The 19,462-nt window shown below is 39.8% G+C and overlaps 1 protein-coding gene across 1 annotated transcript; it reads right to left on the bottom strand.

The window, feature by feature from the left end:
- Positions 1-6,042: 6,042 nt before the first annotated feature.
- LOC306943159 (uncharacterized protein) lies at positions 6,043-10,918 on the bottom strand. Its single transcript, XM_079529360.1, has 18 exons — positions 10,826-10,918; positions 10,603-10,732; positions 10,378-10,452; positions 9,909-10,292; positions 9,703-9,804; positions 9,376-9,608; positions 9,109-9,290; positions 8,894-8,987; positions 8,641-8,767; positions 8,332-8,543; positions 8,051-8,168; positions 7,870-7,961; positions 7,639-7,756; positions 7,411-7,521; positions 7,141-7,216; positions 6,697-6,806; positions 6,417-6,590; positions 6,043-6,286 (listed from the first exon to the last, which is right to left on the bottom strand). Exons 1-18 carry the CDS (start codon positions 10,913-10,915, stop codon positions 6,054-6,056), a joined length of 2,661 nt encoding a protein of 886 aa, XP_079385486.1. The 5' UTR covers positions 10,916-10,918; the 3' UTR covers positions 6,043-6,053.
- Positions 10,919-19,462: the final 8,544 nt, after the last annotated feature.

Here is a 19,462-nt window from a genome sequence, read left to right on the forward strand (position 1 = left end):
GGTGTCTGGGTGATTCATGTACAAGATCAGAAATTTATTTTGTATTTCGTTTAATATACCAGCAGTATTTTGAAATCAATTATTTGACACAGGGTGTCAATTTAAGGATTAAACTCCTTGACAGCCATCGACCCCTTGGTGCTTTATTCGTTTTTTATATTGCATGTGCAGAAATTCACAACGGAGAATATTCTGTACTCTCCAAGCTCAAATTCTACCGGCTGAAGCAAACTACCATAGAGATAAATAGGCTGGCTGTCAAGGAGATGCGGAGTGATATACTACACTTTCTTGGTATTTCATAGGACTATCATCTGTTTTCATTTCAGCAATAAAACCTTCCCGCCCTCCTGGATCCTGACAAAAGATGTCCTCCTGAAGACCTGATATTTTATTTGATTTTTTGATTTTATATTTGTACAAATAAAGTATTTGTTTATAAATCACTGTTTCATCATTTGCTCAGTAGGGCTGTGTTGGCAAGGAACTCACCCTATACAATTAGCTGCAGGGGCCAAAGTATTGCACTTAACATCTTTACAGTTCCACTGCTCAGATTGTTAGATTTTCTTATTGAATTGGTAGGTATTTTGAAAATTGATAATGATTGAAACTTCAGAAAATGTGTGAAGACCATGCTATTTCTTCCTGTACCTTAACGTGTACTTAGTATGCAATACAACACGATGACAATACACAAAGCACATACATGAATCATTGTGTTATAGATCTGTTACTGTACAATAAGCCTACTAATGGTTAGCGAAAGCATGAACAAGGTGTGTAACAATAGCAACAGAAATAGGTATCAGAAGTTCTGTTTTGAAACGTTGCCTAGTCTGTTAGCCATTGAACAACTCGTCTCTCTCAGTGGGTGAAACACAGTACAGGAATAGGGTTATAATACATGTTCTATAACATGTTTATAACCCTATTCCTTACAATATAACCATATGCAGAGTTTATACTTATGCTAGTACAAAATGAGGGGCATATGTTTCAAAGCCTTCATGGTCAGAGGGCACTTAAAGTTTTAAGGGGTAGACCTAACAGTGATGGGCAAATGTGTGTCAGTATTCAATTTGAACAATAATAGACCTGTTTTACCCAGAATGTAGCCTATTACATCAACATAGTACATCACACCATTCCAGATCTCCTTAAATATCCCATTCTCATAATGTAGCTGTTTTGAAGCACTAAAGCAATGCCTGTACAGTTTGGTGCATACTTTCTAAAGTATTTAGGAAAAAAAACACAAAATGACATAATTATAGTTAATCCCATCCACATGCCATAGGCCTACATGAAGATGTATAGGCTATACATGACTGCGTGGTGGATCTGGTCTCCGAAAATATCACAGAATGAAAGGCCACCAAAATAGGTTAATGCAGTGCAGCAGTACTACTGTACAACTTGACTGGTTTGATCACAATGGTACAGATGTCAATTCAGCTCAGATTCTGTGAACAGAGGTGAGCCGCATGGATAACTGCATGGATGGATAAATGTATAGCACCTTTCATGTCATGGAATGCAGGTCAAAGTGCTTTACTAGAGACACACAGATCCCCCATCACTATTCTTCATATATATTTCTCTACGACATTTCTACGCAAACTCTATAATTAGCCAACTAGGGGCCAATTAAGGCACTTCTGGTTGTCGGATTGAGATATAACCTACATATTCTGATTCAGCACCATTGGTTTAGTTGGGGTAGAAGGAGTTTTGGAGCAAAATGACTAAAATTCGACAAAATATGATTTTTTTAAACTTTCAAACAGCAATTTGACCCATTTCTAAGTCTTCTAGACAGTTAAAACTAACACCATTAGATTTCCCTTACTTGACATAGGGGGGGAAGTGTATTTAGAGGAATCCTTAAAAAATTGAGTCTCTACGACACTTCTAACTATCAAAGGTCACGCCCGTGACCCCTGTGCGGCGTCGAGCCCCTTTTAAGCTATGGTCGACAGGGAAAAAACAAATGTTCTAAAACAAAGGGTGTTTATCCATGTCTGAAGCACGGGGAATCCAATGGAATTGGTTTCAAGTCTCTACGACACTTCTAAATATTTTAGATATTTTTTTAGACACGTTTTTTGGACCCCACAAACACAATTTTCTTTTTTTTTTTTACAAAAACTACTTAGTCTGACTCACTTTTTCACGCTGGATTTAATGGAATTGGTCCCGTGGAAAAATAAATTGTTGTTATTTTTCTAGCCTCTCTAAGGCCTCTAAGTCAAAATCCATTGGATATTAGAGGCCCATCTTTTAGTATGTTATATAGCTTGTCAGGACGAACAATCTGATATGTGTTTCTCCAAACACGGTCATGTGGTTCAGAAAACTAGGGTTAGACTTTGACGCGCGATAGCTCCTCCCACAAAGGTCGAAAATGGGCGTGCTTTACATCCACGCATAGCTATCAATCTGACGAACGCGCCAATATGTGTCTCCCCGCGCACGGACGTGTGGTTCTCAAAATTAGGATTAGCATTTCATCATTCAATACACTGTAAGGTTTATCATGTCTCTAAGGCTTGTGGATTACAGGTCAGAGTTGGACTCTTGCTACGGGTGTCGCACGAGAATGGCGGACCTATCGGAGCGTAGATCTTGGAGAGCTGTACGCGCCCATGTGAATTACTTGGCTGACGGACCTATTGTTCCCGAGCTATCGCGCGTTGAAAACGAACCCTAACGCTAGCCAATTAAGAGAACCGTAAGTCTGTGTGCTGGGAAACACCGTCGAAGGCCGGTGGGGGCAATTCCTGCTAGGACTGGCAGGTAGGGCACAGGGGTCGGCTTCAGGCAGCCAGTTAGGATCCGAAGAGCATTATTGATGACAGGGTCAACCTTCCTCACGTGTGGGGTGTACAGTACACTACAGAGGCTCTATACATCTACGGCATAGGCGACAACCTCAGTCCTCTTGGCATTCAGCCGGATGGTGTACAGTACAGGACTGTTCAGTACAGTGCTAAACTGAGGAATCCTTGTTGTTCCCTTCCTTACACTCCTCTACACCCAGCAGCACAATATTGTGGCCTTGCTATGCATCCCATCTGTAATACTTTATAAATATACCCCTAATGCATTCAATGCGTTCAATCCCCGGCCGGGTCATACCAAAGACCCAGTGCCTCCCTGCTTGGCACTCAGCATCAAGGGTTGGATTGGGGGTAAGTCCCTGTGACATACTAGTGTCATGTCCAGGGGGTGTACATCAAGCTGCCTCACGCTACAGAAACAGGAGATAGGCTCCTGCCCTATGGGCCTCATGGCTCATCAAGGCTACTTACTTATATTTATACTCATAATGCTTTATAACTATAATAAATAATTCTAAAGCATTTTATAATGACTTAAGATCATCACATATCATTATTATTACTGGTCACTCGCACTAAATTTCATTATTCATAGTTGTAATACATATTATAAACATTTATAAAGCTTTATAATCACTGTTATAATGCATATAGGGTGACTGCAGAGTTCAAAAGTTCATTACAATATCTATGACAACCTAGCATCCACAACATCCAACATCAAAATCATTATACAATTGCATATGGTAACTTGCAATGGGCCTCGATTTAGAAGAGAAGCAACAGTGCCCATGTACTTGTCTTACTTCAGTAGAGAGCAGTGGTCATCAAAGGTTCTTAATGGCCTTAAATTGTCACTTTAGAGATGTGCAGCCTATACACATGTACTGTATGTTGAGAGAGAAAACCATGCAATTTTTTCCAAGACATTCTGCATGCAGCAGCATCCACTCTTAAATCCCTAGACTCTGTTTATCGATTCGATTTATTACAGGTGATAGCTATGGTACTCACCATTGTATCTTATATACCAAGGTTGGATGGTCCTCCCTGACAGAGAGACGATAACTGCATTGGCACCTGTTCTTGTATAAAGTCATGCTTGGAGATTGTCCTAAATAGATAGATCTGCTTTTGGCCTCTGTGGCCCTAATACATGGAATCACCTGCAAACTACATTACAATTGACCACATTGGTACCCCTGGGTCGTTTTAAAACCTTGGTGAGCATACTAGCATACTATTACTCGACACTGAGAAAGATCACACCCGTGTGAAGTAAGTGGTGCAACTCCGTGTGGGGTGGGGGGAGTTCCAGACAAACAGGAACGCACCCAGGGTGAGGGTGACAGAGTTACCGTGTGGGGGTCTCTCTACTGTACCCACTACTGTACTGGCACACCTGAAATCACCATATATACAGTTAATATGTGCGTGTGTGTTTGTGCGCATGTTAGGTTGCGCACAGGTGGTGAAAAAAAACCCATGCTGTTTTCATGCTCAGACGCACCCAGGCAGGCAGGCACCCACACACACTCACTTAAGGAAGTGGTTTGCACCACTAATGAGTTAAATTACTGTAATCGAGAATAAAAAAAAACTTGAATGCATTAATGAATTTTATGGCCAAAAACAGACAACTCAGCTATGTTGCAAAACAAGGAGTTTTCAGTACAATAAAACATTGAGAACCCATTGGAGAAGAACGCTATTAAGAACATCTAAAGTTACATCAATATTAAAAATGCAGATTACAAAAACACAGAAAATAGATGGACATATGTATGTTACTGTTGTCGCAAAAATAGCCGATCTACAAGCTCAAAACGTGACATTGTGACGCATTTTGAGCTTGTAGATCATCTATTTTTACTATATTTGAATTGAAATCCTGAAAAGTAAAAGCTAATACATTGGACATGAAGACAATGTATTACTAGTCATTAAGCTACTAATTTATAGATTGAAGTATTTAGTAGGATTTCAAAGTCAAGAAATTACAAATAGGTTATTAAAAAGCAAGGCAGTTTTATTTGTATAGCACATTTCAACAAGGGAATTCAACATGCTTTACACAGATCAACAAGCAAAGGTAGTACTATTGATGCTCCAAATGAGTCAAGGATGCATTTTTCCCTGTATAATAGGCCTACAAATAGCCATCTCCTTTTTAAAAAGGTAAATAAATGTAATAGCTCTACAATAATGAAATTACGACCGATATCCGAGCTACGATTAATCACAGGGTCATATTTGCCGATACAGATTCTGACTGATTCCGATATTATACAGAATACCACAATGGAAACAAGCCATGGCCCTATAGGGGCTTAGCCCAAAGCCTGTTAAGTATTCAATCAATAAATATACAGTGAGGACCTTTAGTCGTAGGCTCACCTTCCATCCGAGAATGAACACAGAGCAGTATACACTCTCCTTTCTGCCTGCTTATGGTCCTGTGTCTGAAGTCTATGGTCTTGTTGTGATTATGTCCAGTTGTGTCCAATGTGTTTTTCTGTTGTTTATTTTTTACATTTTACATTATGCTGCTGTTTGTATTGTAGAGAGATTTGTATTGTAGAGACAGGCCTAAACATTCTCCCCCTCCTCCCCCCACACACAGGAACAGTTGACATAATAATGTCAAAACTGTAATAATTTTGGAAATATTAAAATTTGAAATTGACATTATGCTGAACGAATGCAACGGGAGCACGTCTGACCCAACACTGCAGCAAATCGCCAAAAACAGCAAGCATAAATGAAAACTGAACTGACATGTGTAGATCGGAGATCCATCTGCATCTATGAGGAAAAGGGGGTATATTCAAACGTTTTGAACGTTTTCGAAACCTTGCATGGTTTCCTCCGGCATCGGTGTATAAATGTGTGTGTGAATGTAATGCACCTTGGATAAAGGCGCTATATAAGTACCATTTTAAAAATGAGACAGCCAAAAAGTAAAATGACATTTACAACAGGTCTTTCTGGAAAAACCTTCAAACACCGCTTCATGTCATTGCGCTTGTGTGTAGTGTACACAGTCCGTTCAGCGCAGGACGTTCCTGAGCCGTGCGCAGGTTAGGGGTGCCCCCAGTCAAACAATACCGTGAAAAAAAGCAAATAAAATAATCCACTCCAAAAGGAGAAAAAAAGCAAATAAAATAATCCACTGGTCAACCTTGTATACATCCCAGGCAATATGTAGTCTCATATCGCAGTGTCCTCCTCGTCGTCGTCATCGTCGTCCGAGCTTTCTGGTTGACACTCTCTTTCCTCCTCCATCTCTGCCTCCTGTTCTTCCAACAGTTGGAGACTTGGCCCCAGAATGGCCTTGTAGGCTCTCCCTGCAATCTGCTGCTTGAGTTTAAGGTCCTCCAATCTTCTCTTGAGCAGACAGATTAGGCCCCTCGAACCCTCCTCGGTCAATACATTTGGAAAAGCTAGAATATATACACAAGAACATTAATGGAATTCAATTCAAACCACACATGTTAAAATGAACGGTAACGAAAAACCAACATGTCTCTCACTTGGACAATTTCATAAAAAGACAGATGGAGTTGTACTTACTTCCCGTCTGTGACAAGACAGTTCCCATCTGTGTTTGCACTTTTGCTACAGAGTCCTTTAAGAAGGCACAGTGTTGCATCATCTCCTTTACCAGAATCTGCTTTTCCTCTGCCAGTCGTGACAGAAGCATCACCTGGTCAAAAAGCTGTTTCTTACAGAGGATGTTGACACCATCTGTGATGATATGAAAACATTGAATTATTAATTATAAATAAATACAAAAAGTCATCTCAAACGAGCTCACAAAGTCTAATAGAGATACCGGTATTATAATAAACACCTGTGTTCTGTTCCTGCCATGGCCATATCATGCTCTCCACAGCTTTGTTGGACAGTTTCTGCACAACAGTGCTTATATCCACAGGGGTTGCATCAGGTTGTTGGTTGTACCTATAATGTAAAATATTAATACCAGGCAGGGTGAAGTGTTGAGAATGAAGATTAAGCCAGAACAGCATACAGATCAACAAGCCTCCTGGCCTGTTCCCCAAACCCAATCTAATGTGCTATACTGTAAATACCTGGTCATAAAAGGATATATTCTAAAGATGAGACAAATACACTTCGCTGACAGAGTGATAGTAAGCATGGAGGACCACTGTGGTCTAGTCAGCAAGCTCTCTCACCAATGTGCCATTTCAGACTGGACTATTGAATGGAAGGCAGAGAAATACACCAATATATTTGGCAATCGATTTAGGATTCGAAAATATCTATTACATACCTCTGGACATCATCCAACAAGCGTTTCTTCTCCTGGCCAATCTTCTGGGTGATTTTCTGACGCCTTTTGTTGCGATCTGCAAAATAGTATTACAAAAAGCTGTGATTTGGGCTCTGTCCAGTAAATGAGTGAAATGTATTATGTATAGTTATAGTTTTACAGGCAATGTAAGTTTTGCCCTCTTGATTAATTGGTTTGCAATTTAATTGCTGTGTAACGAACAAAACTGACATACTGCAAGAGCCAGCAAAATAATTTCACAATACATACCATTCTGTCTGTAGAGGTAGTGTTTCTTCTGACAGATGCTCACAAAAAGCGAGTCAATGGAGAGCTGCAAACAATGCATCTCTGATGACACAGAACTGGCTGCTGCACTTCCTAAGAAACAAAAAAGTGTTCACACAAGTTCTAAAAATGTACTCATTGTCAGCCGTCAGATTGATTCTTCCCCACACACATTGATGCGTGTTGTCCATGTGAGGACATTGTTCTTACCGGTACTGGCCCACTGCTTCACATCAATGACCCACTGTTGCAGCATGTCATCTGTGCACTTAAACTGTTCCTGCAGCTTCCCGAGTCCCTCCGTTACCTCCAAAGTCTTCTCGACAGTCTGCAAAATTGCAATACAGAACACTGTAATTTACAAATGTGTTCATGAAATAGCATTTGAAGTTGAATCATGATCAGAGTTACACATTACGTTTTTTTAACAAAAGAACATACCTTTTTGTATCTGGAAGACAAAGCGGAGTGTAGGCCAATGGCTTTACGGAGATTCCACCCCATGGCATGGACCGCAAGCATGTCAGTTCTTACTGTAACACAAATCCAAATAAGATTGTTGAAAATGTTTAGTGTACCTTTGCAGGCTAAAAGTAGCAGGGGGTTAAATAAGCTTACAAACCTGACTTCATCATATACTTGGTGGTCAGGGCACATCTGGACAGGAAACTGTTGACCTGCTCAACCTCTTCACCGAGAGTGGTCCCAACTCCCTCCTGGTTCCTCGCATTCCACTGGATCTATAGGAAGTATGAACAGTGTGGCCAGACGCATGGTCAATATTGATGCATAGCCATAGGTTACTATGGTTATATAGTTTGGGTCAGTTCAGACCATTGTTCTGTGGCTAACATTGCCATGCATTGTGACAATCTAATTTCATCAAGCAGTATGACGCATCACCTCGCATTTTGTAGTGTGTGCTTTAGCATGCATGACAGACAAGCACGGTTTCATGCTCAGAAGGGGTTGAAGATGGGCCAGGTTCTCCGACACCTTCGCCAGGTAAGGTACGTATCTGCAGGTCACATCCATGGCCAAGAATGTGGCACTCTTGTACTCTTGCTGGAGAAACATCGGGTAGGCAAAGATTTCTCCTCTGTACATATTCAGACCTTTGGAGGGGAGGGGTGATTAGGAGCATATTATTGTGCTTTAGATAATCATGATATCTTTTTGTATGTTCAATTTATCATCAATACTAATACTAACCTCTAAGAAGGAATCCGTGCCTACAAACGGCAACTTCAATGCCTTCTTCGTCCAACCTGTTGGCCTGCTTGGACGTCTCCCTAGCAGCTCTCCAGTGCGAATTCCCACACATCGCTTTTCCCGCAGTCTACCAAAGCACATAGTTAGAATATACAGTATTAATAGTTAGACAATAGATAGCAGGGCTCAATACTGAAACATACAGTCAAGACTTTTTTTTGGCTGAGCCATGTTTCACTTGTTTAAAACTTACACTTGTTACAACTCCTCTGACCTCCTCAACAAAAGTTGACACCTCAGAGTCTTTTGCCAAGAACAAGCCATCAAAGAACCCTGGCTCTTCACTCCTACATACACACATTTTCAAAACAAGGTCACAAAGTAACAGTTATTACATTCAACAGCTGAAGTGTCATCTTAAATAAATAAAAAACATTACGATAGTGTTTATAGGAAAGACAAACTAACTGTTTTTTTTGCTGGAACCTGTACAGTTTTCTGTTGCCATCAACTGAAACAGCCAGCATGTCCGGGGTGCAAGCAGGACAGACAAAGCGTTGTTCATCTCCGTGAAGCTGGTTCTCAACAGACTTGCAGTACATATACTGCAGAAAGCTTGTCTGAAAAGAACCTGCATTCACTTTGCCAGTCTGAAAAGATATAATAATTAATATGACTGCTACATAAATAAAATTAAATAAACTGGCTTAACGACATGACAAACTAATTACTCACTCTTCCAAACTGCTTTGTCCTCTGGTCCAACATGGTTGTGAAGGCTTGTCTAGACAACGCTGGAGCTGATGTCTTCATTGCCTCAAAGGAGTGGAAGACATCCTGGTGGAACAGTGTCTGGGCTTGCATGGTTCCAGGCCAGTAGCCACTTCTGACAAAGTCCCTGACCTCCGGAGACCACTGCTTAGAGCACTGTTTGCACGACAGCACTGGGAGGCGAAGATCATAGCGGCCTGAGAGTAAATGAGACATAGCAAGGAACTTAAGTAATGTCTATTAAACACATACGGTGTGTGCATCTACATAGATGAAGACTTAAATTCCTACCATTTATGGAAACCAGTATGATGGCTCTACCAGCTGAGACTGAAACATCAAACGTGTCACAGGTGCATATCTTTCCAGGATATGCTGTTGGCAGCAAACAATCTGAAGGGGCAAAGGACAATCAGGATGAAATGTTTGGGTTGTGTGAAGGTACTGGGATAACAGGTTATAATGAGCCAATGTTGTCTGTTAATTGAAAAAGAGACCTTGTTCACAGATGATGTATTTCCCATCACTGAGATTCACCGACTCTGTTGGGGGAATGTATTTATAATAACCACACATGGTGGTTTGCCTATTGTGCAGAGTGTGACGTTCATGTACCAAACGATCACACTCTGCACAAAACGACTCTGAAGGCATACATTCCCCACAACGGATGACAGCTTCTCTCAAGTGACAGTGTTGACACGTCCTCTCCACGATGTTCTCCGCTGACAACACGTTGTCCACATTGTGGTCTCTTGCCTGTTGCCAGCCTAGTTGGACATCTTTCTGCCTTTGACTCCAAGTGTGAGACTGTGTTGGCTGCTCTACACAATCATACGCAGTGTCCTGAAGAAGCTCTTCGAGCATCTGCCTATTAAAATCTTCAGGGAGAGAAACACAAGAAAAATAAAACATCACTGCCATAGTCTTCTTTGAGGAATTTATTTTAAGTACATTTATACTTACCAGGTTCTTGGTAACCGAGCCATGGTGTTGACACAGATGGTGTAGTGGACGTAGATGGTGTAGTGGATGTACCAACTGGAGAAACAGCAACCACATTAGACCAAATATGTTCAAACTCTTTGCCAGCATAAATCAAAACAATAACAGACACTATCAAATGATTACCCTATACATACTCCAACCACTTCAATCCATCAAAATCACTCTCCATAGATGGAGACTAACCATAAGATGAAGCCTTTCTCCTGCGTTTGCTGGTTTTTACACGAATCCCATCAGCATCCCTCATCGACCAGCTAACTTCAGGCTTCTGAGTTGTCGCTGTAGCTTGGCTGGTAGCTTGGCCTTTAGCTCTCTATACGGAGATGTCATGAAATGTAGAGAAATGGGCATCAACTAACTGGAGTTAAAATTATTTCACATGCATGTACAACGAGAATGTACTTACCTCCGTCTCAACAAACGCATCCGCAACCTCAGCAAGCGCTTCCAGTCTCTCCTTGGCGGACAATGGCTCGCTCTTTCTGCGTGTCGACATTTTACTGAAACAAAAATATTGGGAACAGTCAGCAACCAAACAGATATAAATACACAGACAAAACATGTGAAATTTCTCTCGTTTGTTTTGTCCACTCCCTATGGAGCATTTATGGATATGGGCCTTAACAGGACCTTATTACCTACAAATGTCTGTACAGGGACCTAAATTGATAGCAGTCAGGAGGATGAGGCTAGTCATCGAGACAGAACTCCCTGGAAAAAAGCTTGTGCTGTGGTAACCAACACAAAGCTGGCATCAATCAGTAGGACATCACATTCTCAGAAGTTGAAGCCGTTTTAAAGGACCCACTTTTAGGCCAGTGCAACAGAGCATGCTTGCACTGGCCTTCCTTTTAGTCCCCTTCAGCCTATCCCAGTGTTGATTGTCAATTTAGTATAGGCCCTACCTGTGTGTGCGCCATCTGTTATCCCTGTGTCTATTTAAACCCCGCATTTGCATTGTATTCTTGTTGGTTTCTAGCTCCCTGGTGAGTGAGTCTGTCCTGTATTCGGAAAGTCCTGTTATTTACCCGTTTTCCCATTTATGGAAGTTCCTGTGTTTTGTTAAGACATCCTTCTAAGTTTACTTGTTCTGCCTGCTGTCGCTTTTGGGTCCAACATACTCATTCGTAACAGATAAAGCCCTTTGAATGAAGGTGTGTGTGTGCGTGTGCGTGCTCCATATTTCTCCTTACCTTAATTCTCTTCCCTTCCCTTCTCTTCTCTTCTCTTCTCTTCTCTTCTCTTCTCCTCCTCCTCTTCTTTTCTTCTCTTCTCTTCTCTTCTCTTCTCTTCTGTGAAAATGAACGGTAGATATATTGGGAACAGTCAGTATAAATACACAGACAAAACATGTGAAATTTCTCTCGTTTGTTTTGTCCACTCCCTATGGAGCATTTATGGATATGGGCCTTAACAGGACCTTATTACCTACACATGTCTGTACAGGGACCTAAATTGATAGCAGTCAGGAGGATGAGGCTAGTCATCGAGACAGAACTCCCTGGAAAAAAGCTTGTGCTGTGGTAACCAACTCAAAGCTGGCATCAATCAGTAGGACATCCCAGACTTACCTCTGGAATCTGGACGTAGACAGATGCTGGTGTGGGAAGCACTAAGGAGATGGTCAGATGTCTGGAGAATTAGGATGACTGGAGACTCCAATGACGGGCTTGTCTGGAAAGAAGACACACAGACACAGAATTACCATACATAACTACTACACCATACTGTATTCCTAACTACTCCAGCACGTAAATGCAGAGCTAACCATGCTCATGAACACAGCAGAAAACAGCTTTTACCATGTATTTTTCTACCTCTATTGCCAACTTTATTCTATTGTATTTGTTTTAATACAATGACTCTTTAGATTTACCATAAGCAATGTCAACATACGGTAATACACCACATGCATAGAAACCGTAATCGAGGATCATAGCCTATAGGTAAACCAAGAACGTATCAGTACAAAGGTTGAATATAGATAATAATAAAAGTACATTGAAACTATAACCCGGGGCCTATAAATCCTATAGAGCCATGGCCTAATACGCAAGCAGCACCGTATAGCCTACACTATTGATTGATTGAAATATATATTAACAGTTTGCAGAATTACAGTACATTTCGAGCACAAACTCAATACAAAGACTGTTAACTGTGAGTGGACGACCCAATTAAGCATTACACTTGTTTACAAGAGGGTTCATCAAAACATTTAGAGACGTACAAATAGACACTTCTATATAGTCACAGAACAGGAATTCATCATAAGGGAGGTAAAACGGTAATGCTAACAACAACAATAGCATGCTAACGAGCTCTGTAAATAGTAGTTAGTAGCTAGCTTAGCCTAATATTTAGACTCCCGTAGACGCATTCATCGATTCTGCTTGAAAACGAATATATTTAGAATACGAGTCTAAATCTTAGGCTAGCTAGCTACTAACTACTATTTACAGAGATCGTTAGCATGCTATTGTTGTTGTTGGCATTCCCTTTAACTATGGATCACTGCTAGCAGCTAACATGCTACTAACACTGAAAAAACATTTATACAGTTGTGATTTATAGCAACAAATCTTACCTTGGCTCGAATATTCACCTGTACAATAAACAGACTGGCTGGTAGTGGGTACTATAGGCTGTGGCTAGGCTAAGTAAGCAAAGTCTGAGGACAACCATTCACGACAACAAAAACAACGCAATGAATGTTATTATGCAAAAACATTAGGATTAGCCTGGCAGCAAAAACACTTCCGGTTCCGGTTCCGGTAAACATTTTTTTTTTAAAATAAATACAATCCAGAGTGATTTACAGTAAGCAAGAACAACACCTGGTACATCTAATACATAGAAATAGTCATCAAACATCATCAGTAGCGATTAAAATATGATTTTATTGAGTATTGTTTAAAATATCGCAAACGTACGAGTCCAAATAGGTGATTATGCACGGGACCAGGGCACTTCCGGTCAAAAATAATATCAAAAAGAATTATTCTTATTAATGAATATAATAATAACACTCCATAGCGATTTGCAGTAAGCAAGAACAACACCTGGGACATCAAATACATAGAAATAGTCATCAATAAATCATCAGTAGCGAGATTTGATATTGTTTAATATCGCAAACGAATCGACACGAGCAACGTATAGAAGTGAACGGGGAGGAAATTTAGTAGATATACACGGATTGTCCTCGTGACGTCACCGACGAGAAACGTATAGAAGTGAACGGGGAGGAAATAAAGTAAATATACACGGAATGTCGGGGAATCTAGTGTCATATGCACGCATTTCCAGTGTGCCAATCCGTGCTATTTCACCGTATTTGGGGGAGACCGGGTTGGACTTATCACATGTCGTTTTAACTTAGACAAGCTAGTGAAATCTTGCCCACATTGGTCACAATGGAATGGTTGGTGGCTTCTATGCATTCTCTGGTGAACATGCAGGTTATTCATGTAGATGAAACTGCATCCACATTCTTCACATTGGAAATCCCCTATGTGGTCTCGCTGATGAGCCTTGAGAGCTCGTTTCGAGGCAAAGCTCCGTCCACATTGTTCACAACCGTGGGGGCTCTCTCTCTGACCACACTTGTGGTAAATTAAACTGGTCAGTTTAGTAGTCAAGCTTTTTCCACATTTATTACACTCATGGGGGAGATGAATGATCTGGTGGATTTTAAGGCCAGACTCCAAACTGAACTGTCTTCCACACTGGTCACAAGAGTGGCATTTTGGTTTAGGACAGAGTCTTTTTTGGTTTGCTGCTCGGCCTCGTAGGACAGGTTTCTGACAAGAGTCTGATGGAGAATCCAAAACTGAAAATAAAGAGACAAGGAAGACATTTAAAACCACATTGACACATTTAGGCCTGAGACTACTACTTCTAAATAAGTAAATTATAACTAATTTATAACCATGGCAGCATAATCCATGAGGCACATACTTTATATCAAATATCTAGGATATAATAACATAATACAAGTTGATTTAAGTAATCCTAATGGCACTTGGATTCTATTGAGACATGGTCAACATTTGGGACATAGTTTTTAGATGATTGATTGTGTAGGTGACTAACTATGTAGCTTTAAGTAACTTGTAGCTTTGTTATATTATTATATTTGTTATATTATTATAACAAAAAGATATTATAACAAAGCTACAGGTCAAATTTAAACCTTACACAACAAGCAGAATTAAGAATAGAATTATACAATGTTTCTTTTCAGAATTAAATGTACATCAGTAAAACAAGATGAACATATGGCATGAATAAAGAGAAAGGCAGGAGAGAAAGTAACTTACTCAGACGTAAGTCAACAGGGTAAAGGCGATCCTCCTGTTCAGCAGAATTGTCCCTGGTAGAGTCAAGAGAGTTCATCTTAAGTCTGGAGTTCACAGTCAGTTCAAGTTGAAATGACTGATATCCTGGAGGAACTACGCCCTGTTTTTATACTAGAGACCCTGAGGTGGAGGCACTAACTGCTTGGAATGATTGGCCAACTAGAGGAACAATAGAACCATCTCTTCACCAATCACAGCCTACCTAGACAATAGACATGCTCCTACATGCCCCCACATTCAATCTTCTCCTTTTAATGAAATAACCAGCAGTTAATTTACCTTATTGTACATCATGAATATATGTAAAGTGCCAACAGGAATGAATGAATATCTGACGTAATGTAGAGGCAAATATAAATATAAGAATAAATATTAAAGCAGGAGTCAGTAGAAATCCAAGAGAACAGACACTGTCAGAGTCAAAACACAAGTCTGTAATTCTAAAGAACATATAGCCTAGTGTATGGATGTACAGTTCTCATTATTAACCCTTTGTGTGATGGGGACACCAGGTCCGGGTAATGTATAACATGGACAGTGAAAGTCGTATCCACTGATTATTATCATACTAAAAGAGGAATAAAAACGATGTGATATTTTATTGTAGCCTATATTTGACATCTTAACTTGTAGAAGTATACGACTCCTCCCCCTGTACTTTTTGAAGACAGTGAGTGGTCTGGTTTCTGTACAGGACAACAAGGGACTGTTTTGTACAGAACAGTAATTCTGTCTGCATAGACCACGTTTTGCATTTCAAATACTGGGTATCTACGGGCAGTGTTTTCATCCATTTGCATCCTGGGTGATCAACAAGTGGAGATCTCTGAATTCAGGTGCAAATTAACTCAAAGAGGAGACAATCATCTCCCGTCAGAGGGGGAAAGAAGAGTGAACATGTTTGACACCTCTTTGTCTGAACTGATCAAAGCTGTTTGGACTTGGAAATCTCAAGACGTAATGAGGGAACACCAGTTGCACAATTTCTGTGTAAAATAAACAGCACTATTCATGTCATGTACAGTCCAACAATAATGAATATATGACATAATTAAAATAAGTCATTACGGGTCAGTAGGCCTAGATCCTATTAGTCCATGTGGATGTGAGTCAAAGCAGGAGTGAGCATGAATCCAAAAGAACAGAGTCAAAGCATATTATTGAAAACATGATTAATTTATTATGATAATTATTTGCATAGCACATTTCAACAAGGCAGTTCAATGTTCTTTACACAAATCAGTAAACACCAATGCAAAATAAAAATGATGAACTAAAACAGAATGAGTAGGAAAAAAACAACAAAACAATTACAGTGTATAAAGACAAATATCAATCAAAGGCAGAAAGATCTTTAATTGTCATTTAGACACTTCCCACAGATTACACACACCCAATGTGAGTTTGAAACTATGACAAAAAAAACGATTGGGAGAAATACAACAATGTGCAAACACGGCAGCAAGATTTGTGACCTGTTGTGACAAAAGAAGGTTAGTCAATGGAATTCAACCACCCTAAGGACTACTATCTGTACCAAGTAGACCGCTGGACCTTTCACATGTAAACAGAGCTGCTACCTTTAAACAGATCTTGAATCTGAGTTTTTCTGTATACTATTTAAATAGTCCTGAGAAAAGAATGCTGCAATTCGTCCCAAAGTGACTGAAAAGAAATGCTTTATTATTGTTTATTTCATCAGGGGCGGAAGGATTTTGAGGCAGGGTCAGCACATGGTGTGAAATAAATACATGTTTTATTTTATTATAAAATTCAACTATCGTGTTGGGTGATTCATGTGAGTTACTTTGTGATCATGTAAAGTAACAGCAACAATAAGCTAACCAGGCCTCTTTGCTTGCACCTGATTTAAATTATATGTAACATTCAACTAATAACAGTGGACACATCGATATTTTATTTTGTGGCCATTACCAATTGATTGAGTGCGCTACAAATAATCAACTTTGTTTCCCTATGTGTGAACGAGTCTCTCTCCTACCTCTTGTTATTCAAGCAGAGGTTGATTAAGGCCATTTGAGCCTCTATACTAGAAACCTAAATGATTGCTCCAAATTCCTTCAGAACAATATAGAACCAGGTTGGTGAAGAAACCACTTGTTGTTATTGTGTTTATAATATGCAGTAGGCCTATACTTTTTTGTACTGCTCTAAAAATCAACTAATTACTATAGTTACTAAATGATGAAAGTAACTAGCACTATAGTTACTGTACTTTAAAAATAATAATAATTAAAAACAAGAATTTATGATTTTTGGTTGTTCTGTCGCACAATAAGAGAAAAGACACCTCCCTATCTTCCATTTTAGAATATTCACTGTCCAGGTATTAGGGAAGTATATCTGCAGTTTTCTGCACATTGGCCATCCTTTCAGTTGTATTTTGCTGACCAGTTTTCTGAAAGCAACAGACTGCACTGTTGAGATGGGGAGCATCTCCTCTACAACATACCTGGCAATCAATCTGTCGTGCTGACTCTGGGTGACATGCTGTGGCGATTTAAAGTATGTTAGATGGTGTTGGTCCATCTGAATCTGAATCACTACATTTGCATTTTACCTCGCTAAGTGTTTGTGATGCTACTGGATCACTACACACAGCACTTGTGATGCTACTGTCATGGATGCTACTGTCATGGACACACAGCACACAAACCACAAACCAAAACTATGTGATTGTTCATGACAGCATCTTAATTTACTTGCTAAATGTAATGTGCCCCTGTGTGCTCCTGCTCCATGTGTTATTGCCTTCCAAAGGGTATTTCATGTGATTGGCTGAAATTACCACACACACACAGTACTCAAAACAAAAACTAAAAAAACAAACAACTCTTGACTTGACTCTTTATTTGGGACTGCACAACCATTATGTAGATTTAACAAATAAAGAAAACACATATTTTGTAATTGGCTATACACACAAATGTGTCACTACATAGATCAAGTGTCATTTTAAAAACACATATTTTGTAATTGGCTAAATAAATTGGCAGTTTGTTTTATTTGTTGAGTAACACTAAAATAAATTGTATTCTTTGTACTGTATTTGTATATAAAGCATGAACAAACTGAGACAAAAAATAAATTGGTGAATGAGAAATACTACTAAAAAGATCAGTTCATTCAAACAGTATCTTATAGTTTCTCTCCATCTCTCTGATCACAACCATAGGGTTTCTCCCCAGTATGAATTATCTTGTGTTTTTTAAGACTGGACATTTGAGAGAAGTGTTGTCTACACAGATCACATCCATAGGGTTTCTCTCCAGTGTGAATTCTCTGGTGGCTTTTAAGACCGGACATTTGAGAGAAGTGTTGTCCACATTGATCACATCCATAGGGTTTCTCCCCAGTATGAATTATCTTGTGTTTTTTAAGACTGGACATTTGAGAGAAGTGTTGTCCACACAGATCACATCCATAGGGTTTCTCTCCAGTGTGAATTCTCTGGTGGCTTTTAAGACCGGACATTTGAGAGAAGTGTTGTCCACATTGATCACATCCATAGGGTTTCTCTCTCCAGTGTGAATTCTCTTGTGGCTTTTAAGATCTGTCATTCTAGAGAAGTGTTGTCCACAATGATCACATCCATAGGGTTTCTCTCCAGTGTGAATTCTCTGGTGGCTTTTAAGATTGGACATTTGAGAGAAGTGTTGTCCACATTGATCACATCCATAGGGTTTCTCTCCATTGTGAATAATTATCTTGTGGCTTTTAAGATGTGTCATTCTAGAGAAGTGTTGTCCACAATGATCACATCCATAGGGTTTCTCTCCAGTGTGAATTCTCTTGTGGCTTTTAAGACTGGACATTTGAGAGAAGTGTTGTCCACACTGATCACATCCATATGGTTTCTCTCCAGTGTGAATTCTCTGGTGGATTTTAAGACTGGACATTTGAGAGAAGTGTTGTCCACACTGATCACATCCATAGGGTTTCTCTCCAGTGTGAATTCTCTTGTGTTTTTTAAGGCTGGAAATGCCAGAGAACTTGTGTCCACACAGATCACACCCATATGGTTTCTCTCCAGTGTGAATTCTCTGGTGGATTTTAAGACTGGACATTTGAGAGAAGTGTTGTCCACACTGATCACAGCAGTGGTGTTTTTGCTTAGCCATGCTTCTTTGTTCATTCACCTCTGGTAGAACAGGGCAGTCAGACTGATGGTGCAACACTGGATTGGAAAGACAAAATAAAGATTGAGTGGTAGAAAGACCAAACTTCATGGACTAACATGTTGTGCATTAGATCTAACAGAGTAAGATATGTAAAACACATCCTCCATTGGTGCTGAGCCAAAACGGTAGAAACAGTCAACATAAAAAGAAGCAGGGGCTCGCAACTCACTAGAGATCTAAACTTTTATTCAGCGACAGGCTGAATAGGCGAGTATCTAAAAGTGAGTTGCGAGCCACTGCTTCTTTTTTGTGTGTGCATTGGATCTAACTAACCTTACGAATAATAACCCTAATAAAAGGTTACTAAGTAACATGGCTAAAATAACAGTTCTACAAGCTCACAATAACACATTATGATGACACATGAGAAGATGTTATGCTAGTAAGTGGTTAATTAAGACTTAAGTAATACAAAAGCACTTGCATTCTATTTGGTTGAACCGTGAGTCAAAACAGAAATGATCTAAATCTACTGTAGGC

The sequence above is a fragment of the Electrona antarctica genome (assembly GCF_951216825.1).
Source record: "Electrona antarctica genome assembly, chromosome: 19".
Lineage (NCBI taxonomy): Eukaryota > Metazoa > Chordata > Actinopteri > Myctophiformes > Myctophidae > Electrona > Electrona antarctica.